We start from the raw sequence: 12,869 nt of genomic DNA on the forward strand, positions 1-12,869 counted from the left end.
CCAGAGAAAACAAAAGTTATAAAACACAAAAGAGCAAAAAACAATCCATGGTTCAACTCTGAACTTTTGAATTTGAAATCTAACCTCAGAAAGTTGGAAAAAGAATGGCACAAATCCAAATGCCAAGCAACCAACCAAAGATACCGCTCAAAACTTGCTGAATACAAGAAAGCGATCCTAAACGCCAAACGCGAATACTATAGTCTAAAGATCAAAAACGCCACAAATAAATCAAACTCACTATTCAACATAGTGAAGAACCTAATAGATAGCAGCTGCACTGATAAATCAACCCCCAATACCAATAATCTAAGTCAAGATCTCGCAAAGTTCTTTAAAAACAAAATAGACAAAATCACAAACTCTTTTAACACCACCCATTCCTTTAATATTCCTCACACTTCATCATCATCATCTACTTCATGGTCAAAATTCGAATCAATATCCAACATCGAACTAGAAAAGATTCTTCAAAAAATAAACCCAGCACGACATGAGCTCGATACTATTCCCACTCGAATTATAAAGGAAATATCACATATTATTGCTCCTATATTAACCGCAATTATAAACAAGTCACTCGAAGAAGGCTCTCTCCCAACCAATCTAAAAACTGCAACCATTACTCCGATACCTAAGAAAAAAAACATTGATCCCAATGATCTAAATAACTACCGTCCAATTTCCAACCTTCCTTTACTAGCCAAACTGATTGAGAAAACTGTGCTATTTCAACTAAATGAGCACCTTGAAAACAACAACATACTTCACCCCGCTCAACATGGTTTCAGAAAGAACCGCAGCACTGAAACCCTTCTGATAAATCTAACTAATAAATTAACAACAGGATTTGATAAACTGAATCACTTACTGGTTATGCTCGATCTATCTGCTGCCTTTGATACAGTAGACCATAATCTACTAATATCAAGTCTTGCCAACATAGGCATAACTGGAAACACCCTCAATTGGTTCACCTCATTTCTAAAAGACAGATTCTTCAAAGTCACCTTTAATAATTGCTCATCGGATCCCTACCCACTTGAAACAGGAGTGCCGCAAGGATCTGCATTATCTGCCATTCTATTTAATATTTATCTTCTACCACTATGCCACTTCATTGCCAATCTAGGCATCACATTCTTCCTATATGCAGATGACATCCAGCTACTAATCCCTATAACATCTACTATTGAAGAAACCATTTGCCTAACAGTAAAATACCTCAAATCAATCCAAATTTTCTAAACCAACTAAAACTATGTTTAAATATGAACAAAACCGAATGGATCCTAATAAAAAGAAATTCCTCAGTGCAACCCTCACAACTACCTTATATTCAAATTGATAACTCCAACATTCAAATGAAGAATCCAATAAAAGATCTTGACATTTGGATAGATAATGACCTAAACTTTAAGAATTGTATCGCTATAAAAACTAGAGAAGGATTTCATAAACTCCAAATTCTCAAACACCTCAAACCTCTTTTGTTCCCAAATGACTTCAGAACAGTTCTTCAAACCCTTATCTTCTCAAGCCTGGATTATTGCAACGCAATTTTCTTAGGGCTTCCCAAAACTACTCTAAAACCACTACAACTACTGCAAAATGCCGCTGCACGAATACTCACCGGCAAAAGGAAATTTGACCACATCTCTCCAACCCTAAAAAATCTTCATTGGCTACCCATTACACAAAGAATCAAATACAAATCCTTAACCATTCTCCACAACGAAATCTACAAAGATAACAATTCCTCTCTAAACAACATGATCTCAATACACAAATCACCACGTACTTCAAGATCTTCTGACAGACTACTTCTAATCATCCCACCCCTATCATCTGCGAAACTATCGACCACTAGAGATAGAGCCTTCTCGATAGCAGGACCGGTAATATGGAACTCTATACCAGGATACCTAAGCTCTATCAGAGATCCCAAAACATTCAAAAAAGAACTAAAACCATGGTTGTTTAGACAATCACTCACAGACTGATATGACAAATCCTGAGTTATCCCAGTTCTTGATCTCTGTAACAAAACTTTTCTACTTAAGTTATATGTTGCCTACTGATAACTTGTTCTAATCTGCTTCTTGCCGATTTGTTATATTAATTATCTATAATTATCCTTAACATAGAACTCGTACTAGTTCTCTGTACGAAGTTGTATAAATCGTTCTCTGTATGAAGTTGTATAACTCGTTCTCTGTATGATGTTGTTTCGCTGTAAACCGGGGTGAAGTCACTAAGCTATACTTCGGTATATAAAAGAATATAAATAAATAAATAACCGATTCACATCTACCCGTTCTAGACCTCTCATAATTTTAAACACCTCTATCATATCCCCCCTCAGTCGTCTCTTCTCCACGCTGAAAAGTCCTAACCTCTTTAGTCTTTCCTCGTAGGGAAGTTGTTCCATTCCCCTTATCATTTTGGTAGCCCTTCTCTGTACCTTCTCCATCGCAATTATATCTTTTTTGAGATGCGGCGACCAGAATTGTACACAGTATTCAAGGTGCGGTCTCACCATATTCAGTTCTCGGTAATACATGTTGGTAGAAATCCTGGCAGCTCGTCGAAACCCCACCCTTAATATAGCACATGTCACAGTAAAATCCCCATCTTGATTCCAGCAAGTTTCTAAGAGGGAGCAGATATCCAATCGGGAAACATGTTGCAGATACTTATAATAGCTAGACATAGAGGGAGCCTTGACACGAGCAAAATGAAACACTGTCTAGTTTGTGAACCAGCGACGGTTGCAGGGTATCGTCAGGTAAAACCCCGATATAGTGTTGGATCTGTAAGTATGGGAATGTAGAAGAGATTCCCAGCCCGTACATGGCACGTAGATCAGCAAAGTTTAAAAGAACCCCCCTCCTTTGTGAAGAGGTGTCCCAAGAGATAAATTCCCTGGGCATCCCAGACCCGAAAAATCCCAGAGTCCGTGCCCGGGGAAAAATCCGCGTTCCCCCTGATGGGAAGAAAGTAGGCGCAGATACGTGGGATACTTAGCAGTGTTGAGAACCGTGCCCATGTTAGCCGGATAGGCTTAATAAGTGATGCTTGGGTTATACTTGGGGGAAGCCGCGCTGAGGGTGCCTGTAAAACATAAGAGCTTGCGGGTATGTGACTGCCGCATCAGCTCCTAAGGGAGTAAAGTTTCAATCTTGTTTCTTAAAAATATATAAAACAGAAAATGTCAACTTACATGCGACTCAGTTTAGATTTTTAATCAGTCCTTCTTGGCTCCAGATAGAGCTTACAGAGCTAAGCTTTGTAACTTCCCAATCTGCAGTAAACGTGGAGTGGTTACAGGAGACTACGTACACAGTTTCTGGAGCTGTCCCAAAATGTATGACTTTTGGACACAAGTGTTTATAAATGCCCTGTTTAATGAGTCTTTGCCACTTACCCCAGAGTGTGGTTATTTGGGTGTTATACTGAATTACCTAGATCTTTTCTCCGGACAGAAAGCTATTTATAGATAAGGTTGCCTTGCTGCAAAGAAGACTATCTTATCTGTATGGGTGGGAAAGGATATACCAACCATAACTTCTTGGAAAAACAGGGTGTTTAAATTATTAACCTTTGAGACTGTGACAACCAAAATATCATCGGAATCCAAAATAGAACGGCACTTCCAAGTCTGGCAGGATTGCTTTCCACTCTCCTTAGAAATACAATTTTTAATCTGTGGGAAGAATTGTATCTATCATAGGACATGTTTGCTAGGAAAGAGAAATGACATCTATTATTAACATTTATAATTATTTTAGCATTGTTTTAAGTGTTTTACTGTGAATTATTGTATTAGCTTATGTTCTAACTTGTAAACCGTTGTGATGGTCCAACCGAATGACGGTATATAAAATCAATAAAATCAATAAATATTAAGAAGCGTGACTTCAAGAGATATATTAACCCTGGTTTCAAGACTGGGTTATCAAGGAGAATGGAGAGGTTATGTGGATTCATGCATTTGTTGTATAATTCACTTTAGTTTATTTTATGGAAAAGGAAAGGTGCCAGAAAACAATCACACATAATCCACGACGTCACAATAGAACACTTGGGAGAGAGGGAGGGGTACACGCATCAGAGATTTATTCACGGGTAACTTATTACTATAATGTCTCTTTTTCAATTTTACTTGAGAATCATCCGCATAAGAGACTGTAAACGCTGCTCAGTTCTGGAGTTGCTCTGTATAAATAAGTGTTGTCTTTGGTCTCTCTGATGGACAAATCAAACAACATGTTTTATATAAAAACACTGAAGATGACTTGAAAGAGTAGAGCTCCACTACTGCCAGGCAAACACTTTGCGGAAAGAGAGAGACCGAAGAGGGACCCCGCATGGACGCGTGGATAGTGGCATCTGGGCATGCTCAGTGCGCAAGTCGAAGTTTCTAGAATCTTTGATGAAAAGTTTTCCATGCTGGGCTCCATCTGATGATGTCACCCACATGTGAGGACTACCATCCTTGCTTGTCCTAGGAGAAACATTTCCAGATGTTTTTCCTAGCATGGTTTTCTTCACCTGCCTCCCTCATTCTACATTATTCCCCTAAAAAAAAAGGTTCACTAACACAAACCACTGTACATTAATTTTACATGGCAGGCAAAGTAGCACTCTGGGGTGGAATTGTTGAATATCAGGATTTAAGGTCTACAGAGAGTATACGTAGATTAACTATGCTCAACCTCCTAGTGCAAAATTCCTGTTAATGACATTCTGTAAGATTTTTATCCCAGTAGTCCTGCATACTGCTCTGATACGAAGACAGAACAGGTCTCCAGCTCTTACACAAAAAAATAAAGGCAGACCCCTTAGTAAGAAGAAAGGTTACCTTCTGCTCAGAATAATTCCAAGCAGTAAACAGTGCTATCACTAACCTATACACAGAAAGCATCTTACAGAAATAAGAGGGACTCCCAAGCATAATAGGAGATATGATGACCTGACAGCTGCCTTGCTTTTTGTCTGTCCAATTTTACTTACAAGCCTCTCCAGTAAATGTCCTGATGCCACGCAACTCCCAAAACGTTAAGAGAATGTCTTACTTTCTTCACGTTCTGGTTTTGAAGGTGGCCCTTTTCTCTCACGGTCTCTCAGGTCACGTCGATCATCTCGTTCTCTATCATCACGACGCTGCGCCTCTCTCCAGCTGGATGTCTCTTCTGTAGAACCTCCACGCCTCCAGGCCCCATCATCCCTAGCATCATGTAACAAACAAAACCTTTTCAATTTAGAGTAACAAAGACTAGAACACCCAATGTCAAACTGCTTGTGTTACACTAAAGGGACACCATGCCAATGTATCCTTTATCCCCACATGTTCCCGTTGTCATCTTTAGCAAGTCAAACGAATGCTGCAATACATGAACTTTTCAGACCACACAGGGTCTCTGATGTTTTCTGAAAAGCTTTCACATTACCTCTTTTAATGATTCTCTCTGCCAGGCACTTTCTTCCTGTTCCTTTTGGTTTACAGATCAATCGGAAAAGCCTCTACTGTACCTATGGTACCAAGAGCCTTCACTCTCAACTATCTGGTATTTTCCACCCCTCCCTCCTCTAGGCTGATGAATACAGGAAGTGTCCACAGACTGCAGCTCTCCCCGGAACCTGGCATGTGTATTCGCCAAGTCTGGTGGCTAAATGTAAGCACCGTGTGGCGGCAGAGGCTTCCTCTCTCCCGCAGAGCCTGTAAACACATTGCCTTTGCAGCATCTCCAGCCCTGCCTGGCTGAGTTTTGTTTTTTTTCTTCTGCTGGTCCTATAAAAGGTACGAGAGCCTAACATTCCAGGTGTCTTCAGGAACAGTAGAAATGACTCAGCATGACATTACCTTTCCACTTCTAAAATTGCTACATGGGGAAACCTGCCTTAGGACTATAACACGTCTAATGAAAAATTTAGACATTGAAACACTTGCACTTTGGTTACTGATACACTGCTATAAACTGGATCTAACCCTCTTTAGGCTGAGTGGCTGGAAAGGTGCTCTACCAGTTATACAGCCAAAACTATAAGATCCCCATCTCTTTAGGTCCCAAATATTTTGATACATATTAGCTAAATGAAGCAGAGAATTAGCAATGCTGATATACGGGTAGCCATTTTTTATCTAAAGCTCCCAGTGCATTGCAATTGGTGATGTCAGCATGTTTCTAGTTGGAGGCAGAATGTATAACTGTTAGGCAAAAAAGAGCACTAATGACAAGCACCATTTTGGTGTAGGGCCCGAGATAGAAAAGTTTAAAATCTTAAAAATGGGCAACGGGAGCTCTGTTTTGAGAGGGGGGAAAAAAAAACCCCGCCAGCTTCAGAAAAACGGTTAACAGAGAAATCTTCTATCAGTCTTAATTAGTCTATTTAGTCAGATCCTGGTTGCTATCTCTAATCCTAATGATGATCTGCAGGATGCTAAAACTTCAGGATGGAATAATCTCATGCCACCACAGAGTTTGGTTGGCATCCCTGCAAACCTCTAAAGGAGAAATTTCATCTTACCTGATAAATTCCTTTCCTTGAATCCTGCCATACCAGGAGTCCTAAAGAGCAATGTATGACTCTCAGCCAAGGGGAGTGATATGTGTGCCTAAGTTTGAAACCAACATGGAGACTATGGCTCACCCAGAATCCTTTGCTGCCTTGACCTGCTTGCAGTTCCGGCCATGGGAACCTTAAATGCCCTATTGACCCTGATTTGGAGAAACTACAGGAGACATCTGGACCGCAGCAGGAGATGTCAAAAACTTATAATGGAAGATCATGGGGGTCACACAAAAGCAGAAGGAAAAGGTTAGTATTTCACAGACTAATGTTCCAGCTAAAGTGGTACAAGCGTAACCAGAGTCTTGGAAACCTCCCTGAGGGTGAAAACCTGACAGGACAAAGGACTAGCAGAAGATTGATGTGAACATCGGGCAAGTGGGCCTCAATTTGGGAGGGGGATCAGGGTAACTTAGGTTTATTTTATCTTGTTCTGACAAGAAACTTTGTACATGATCCTCCCACCCTCTGAGCCCTCGCAGATCCTGCGGAGAGATTCCTTCACTCCCCAAGGCACGGCAGTATTTAACTGTTGCTGCCACGACCCGCACACCTTACAGCCTTTACGCGCGCTGCGACGCCATCGGCCCACCAAGTGGAAAACACGCTTCAGGTGCGCCTCAGGTGAAAACTCCCCGCAGAGCCTCTGCGTCATCACGTAGATACGTCAAGCACTTCTCACCGCAATCGCTGTGCTGAAGCTGCAGCACTGGCAACAAAAATGGTCAGTCACTGCTCCTTTCTTTTGTTTTGAGGAGCCACAGACTAGCACTGCGCACAGAGGGAAAAACCATTCTTTCCACCGACAAAGAAAGGAAAACCAAACACTTTCCTCACCATGGAGAGAAGCTTTTCCAGGGGATGAGGGAGCCGGGACCGCTGGCTATCAGGCCCTCCAGGATGATGCAGGCAAAAGCAGTTAAGGGATCACCAACCCCTCCAGCTTGCCTGGCTCAACCTGAGGGATGGTCCATAAAGGTACCTAGCACCTCAGGGAGCTCCTGAAGAAGAGACTGTCTCTTCCAGCCTTTTCTCTTATTTATTTCTCTCTCTTTTTTTTTCTGTTTTGATAAACTACTCTAAAGCAGACTGCAGGTTTGCACCTCTGCCATCTGCTGGAGACAGAAAAACCGAGGGACTGCAGACGGCACTCGTATATGAAGCAGTGCCTCAAAAGTTTTTCTCTGCCTCCACTTGCTGGTAGGAATGCAAAATCCACTGGTCTGGACTGATCTGGGTTACGAACAGGAAACAGTATACACCAGAGTTAAAATAAATCAGATTTGAAATGCCTCGGAAAACTGAAATGTTTTAACAGCTTTCCAAAATAACTTAAAATCACATAAACCCTGGATCCTGTCTGGCCAATTAGTTCAGAGTATAGCTCTCCCAATAGAAAAAAAAACCTCTGTCTAGTATCCTGGAAATGAACAGCTTTTAACATTGGCAGGTCAAAAAGTTTATCATCATCAAGTCACCGAAGTGCTCTTTTAGGAAGACAGGGTTGAAACAAAGATTAAAAAGGAAGGGGAAATTCTATGTACAGCTTTAAATACAAAAATTAGGATCTTAAATGTGACACTCTGCTCCTCCAGAAGCCAATGAGGTTGGCGGAGCAGAGGAGTCACATGATGACGACGACGTGCTACCTTTACCACCAATCTAGCTGCCGAGTTTTGAAGGAACTGTAGTGCTCCAAGCCTAGATTTTGGAATCCCTAAATAAACCGAATTTCCATAGCCAAATGTGCTTAAAAAGAAGGCCTACACAATAGTCCTAAACCAGTTAACTCAGAGGTCTAAGATGCCTCAACTGTTTCAATTTAAAATACCCAGTGGAGAGAATGGATTTAATCTGCTGCTTACAAGTCAAATTTCTACCAAAATAAAAACCCAAATTCTGCACTTGGTCCCAAAATTCAATACTAACCCCTTCAATTATAATCTCAGACAGCCCCTCTGGCCATGGATTTCTTGAATACCAAAGAAGCTACATTTTAGAGAAACTAAGCACCAAAGCATTATGGGCTAACCATCCACTAACTGCACCTGGAACATCCCCAGATACCTCAAAATACAGCCGAATATCATTAGCAAAAATGTAAAGAGATACCAAATGAGTCCAGCAGACAACAAAAAGGTAATAAAGATTAAAAACTGGAGGGGAGAAAACTGACCCTTGCAGTACTCCAACCATATTCAAAGTCCAGTCAGACTCTTGGGACCCAATTCTAACCTGCAGTTTTCACTGGAATAAAAAAAGAAAAACCAACAAAAAAGCATTTCCTGCCAAACCAAGTGATTTGATTCTAGAAAGGAAAATTGGGTCTTACCTGCTAATTTTCGCTCCTGTAATACCACAGATCAGTCCAGACCAGTGGGTTATGCACTCCCACCAGCAGATGGAGGCAGAGAATAAAACTTCGAGGCACTGCTATATAACCAAGTGTGCCACCTGCAGCTCTTCAGTATTGATTAATACCCAAGCCAAGATGCAATAGACAAATATTAAAAAAAAACATGAGGGCAAACAAGAAACAAAAACGCAACAGTTGGATTCCCCTGAACCTGGAACCCCAGATCCGGACCGTAGCCCATAACATTCAAATGAATAAGGATCATCCCTTCAATTCTTCTTACATACAGAAGCTAAGTACCAGGCAAGTCAGTCTTGACAGTTCCACCAGGGTGGGCCACTGGACTGATCTGTGGTATTACAGGAACGAAAATTAGCAGGTAAGACCCAATTTTCCTTTCTTGAACATACCCAGATCAGTCCAGACCAGTGGGATGTACAAAGCCACACTACACCGAGCAGGAACCCGAAAGACCCACTCGTAGAACGCTTTCCCCAAAAACCACGCTCTCAGGTGCCCGAACATCCAGACAGTAATGTCTTGTAAAGGTATGCCTAGAGGACCAGACTGCGGCCCTACATATTTCTTCATATTTTAAACCCGCCGGAATAGGCTGCCCATTGCCAATGTAGGACGAACAGATTGCTTCCTTCAACCAGCGAGCCAAGGATGCCTTGGATGCATTCTTGCCTTTCTTCAGACCCCCAAACAATACAAAAAGATGGTCAGACTTTCGAAAGGAATTAGTGACCTCTAAATAAAGGAGCAAAACTCGGTGCACATCCAACAGGTGCAGTTCTCCACCTGACGAGTCTCAAGACCAATCCGGAAAACCAGGCCACTCCACGGATTCATTTACATGGAAGGCAGATACCACTTTAGGCGCTGAAATAAAGAATCCCAACAGGAGAGAGCCTGCAGTTCAGAAATACATCTAGCAGAACAAATGGCCACCAGGAAAACCGTTTTCAAAGTAAGGTCCTTGCACCCCAGAGCCGAAACCTGGACCCAGAGGGAATTATAAGCCAGGCCCTTAGATAAGCCCTGCTGGAGAAAGGCTAAAATGTGGGGGAATGGTCATCGAAAGGGGCCCTACGCCTTGTTGATCACACCAGCCCTCAAACACTTTCCACACCCGAATGTACGCCATGGAAGTGGAGGGACATCTAGCCTGGAGGAGGGTGGAAATCACCGGTTCCGAATAATCCTTCATGCGGTGCCGCCACCTTTCAAAAGCCAGGCCAAGAGAGAAGCGGATCCTCCCGATCTGAAAAGATGGGCCCCTGGCGAAGGAGATCCGGGAGGTGGGCCAGACGCAATAGACTGTCTGCCGCGAGCTGGATGAGGTCTGCAAACCAAGGACGTCACGGCCACTCCGGAGCCACCATGATCACTGAACCTGGGTGCTGCTCTATATGCCAAAGAGCCCGACCGATGAGAGGCCAAGAAGGAAAGAGAGCAGATTCCCGGTCGGCCACTTGCACGAGTGCGTCCAGACCGACCGCCTCAATCTCCCTTTTTGCGACTGAAAAACTGTACTGTCTTCGAGTCAGTTCGTGTCGCCATGAGATCCAGTTGGGGAACCCCCCATCTGGCATAAATGTGATTCCAAGCTTCCCAGGAAAGTTCCCACTCCCGGGATCCAGCTAATGTCAGCTGAGGAAGTCCGTGAGAGGCTGCGATTCCTTCCAGATGAACCTCGGCCCAAGCAAAGAGAATATGAACCTCCTGAACCATGGTTGGGCTCTTGGTTCCTCCCGGCCTGTTGAGATATGCCACCATGGTAGCGTCGTCCAAGAAGTCGCCACCAATGCTCTGCGGACCGCTCTCGTCTTGAGTCGATTGATGGATCAGTACCGTTCCGGTAAGTACCAGGGGCCCTGGGCTGCATGACCCAGGCATACCGCTCCCCAACCTTAGAGACTTGCATCCGTCAACACAACCACCCAATCCGGGACTTCGAGGGGCATGCCCTTCTGTAAGTTGGCCTCTGATAACCACCATTCCAGGTGGTCCTGGCAGGCTGTGACAACGGTAACGGCAGTTGGTACTGTTCTGACACCGGGTTTCAGCGAGACAGCAGAGCCTTCTGCAACGGCCTCATGTGAGCAAAGGCCCACAGCACCAACTCAGGCGACGAAGCATGGAGCCCAAAATCTGCAGATAGTCCCACACTCTGGGTATCTGAAGTTGTAGAATATGAAGTACTTGTTGTCGCAACTTGTCCATCCTGTCCGTTGTGAGGAACACCTTGCCAACCTGAGTGTCGAAATGAGCACCCAGATATTCCAGGGACTGCGATGGGATTAGATGACTTTTTGTCCCATTGATCACCCAGCCCTGTGAATGGAGCAACTGTGTCACCCCGTGTATTGCTCGCCAGCAATCCTCCTCCGACTTTGCTAGAATCAGCCAGTCGTCGAGGTAAGGGTGAACTAATACTCCCTCCCATCCGGAGAGCCACCGCCACAACTACCATCACCTTGCTAAAGGTTTGCGGGGCCGTCGCCAAGCCAAAGGTAAGGGCCCGGAACTGGAAATGCTGTCCCAGAATCTTGAAACGCAGGAACTGTTGATGATCGCTCTGAATCTGAATGTGGAGGTAGGCCTCTGTAAGATCTAAGGAGGCAAGGAATTCCCCTTTGCGGCGGCTGCAATGACCATTCTGAGGGTTTCCATCCGGAAGCAGGGAACCCTCAAGATTTGGTTCACCTGCTGTAGATCCAGGATAGGACGGAAGGTACCCTCTCTCTCTTTGGGACCACAAAGAGAATGGAGTACTGATCCCTTCCTTGCTCGTCCCGTGGAACGGATACAATCACTTCCAGACTGAGCAACTTTCGAATTGTGTCCTCCACCGCAACCTGCTTGTTGCGGGAAATGCAGTGCGATTCCAGAAAGGTCTACTTGAGAGGGCGAGAAAATTCTAAGATGTAATGGACCCTTATTACCTCCAAAACCCACTGATCTGAGGTGATTCTGGCCCACTCCTCGAAAAACTGGGACAGTCTGCCCCGACCACCACGCACAAGAAGTGGGTGGGCCTGATCTCATTAGGCAGGCTTCCCAGCTCCAGTTCCCTGGCTGGAGCCGCTTCTTGCCAGCTGGTAGGATCCACGAAAGGACTGCTGCCGAGCCGTTGATTGCCTGGAGCCGGAGGAGGAGGGGCTGCCCCTCCCAGACCGAAACCTTCAAGCGTCCCGATAACAGGTCTGTGGCACGAAGGGCTTTTTGAACAGTTTCCTATCCTCAGGTAGCTTGTTACCCTTGGTGTCTCCCAGGGACTTTGTAAGCTGATCCAGATCCTCACCAAAAAGAATTTTCCCTTGAAAGTAAAGGTTACATAATTGCGATTTGGAGGATGTGTCCGCCGCCCAATTTCGAAGCCACAGTAACCGACTGGCTGTTACCAAAGAGACCATACTCCAGGCTGAGGTACGCACTAGATCGTACAAGGCATCTGCCACATAAGTGACACCCGCCTCCAGCTGGGCCGCCTAGGACGGGGACAAAACTCCAGAGGAAGCTGGATCCTGACGTTTTTGAATCCACCACAAACAGGCGCACTGCATCATGCTTGCGCAAACCTCCGCCCGAAGAATCAAGGAGGAGACCTCAAACAGGCGCTTGAGGTGAAGTTCCAGCTTATGGTCATGAACATCCTGTAGAGCCGCAGCACCCACCACCGGGATTGGTAGTCTACCTAGTGACCGCTGACACCGCCGCATCCACCCTTGGAGTGCTCAAGCGCTCCAAATGCGCCTCAAGAACCAGGTACAATTTAGACATAGCCCGGCCAACCTTGAGACCTGCCTCTGGAGAATCACATTCTCGACTAATAAGCTTCTGGATCTTCTTTGGAATAGGAAAAGCGCTTGGTGGACCCCTGAGACCGTCCAGGACCGGGTTAACCCCCTTGCTGTCGGACTCTTCCTGAGTG

The 12,869-nt window shown here is 44.4% G+C and overlaps 1 protein-coding gene across 3 annotated transcripts in view; it reads right to left on the bottom strand.

The window, feature by feature from the left end:
* EIF3A (eukaryotic translation initiation factor 3 subunit A) overlaps window positions 1-12,869 on the bottom strand; it is a 197,926-nt gene that overhangs the window by 13,110 nt on the left and 171,947 nt on the right. For all 3 annotated transcript variants that reach the window (XM_029610506.1, XM_029610505.1, XM_029610504.1), the window contains one exon: window positions 5,079-5,230. In XM_029610506.1, the coding sequence (XP_029466366.1) occupies window positions 5,079-5,230 (152 nt within the window). The remainder of the gene's footprint in view (window positions 1-5,078; window positions 5,231-12,869) is intronic.

This window comes from Rhinatrema bivittatum, chromosome 7 (genome assembly GCF_901001135.1).
Source record: "Rhinatrema bivittatum chromosome 7, aRhiBiv1.1, whole genome shotgun sequence".
Taxonomy (NCBI): domain Eukaryota; kingdom Metazoa; phylum Chordata; class Amphibia; order Gymnophiona; family Rhinatrematidae; genus Rhinatrema; species Rhinatrema bivittatum.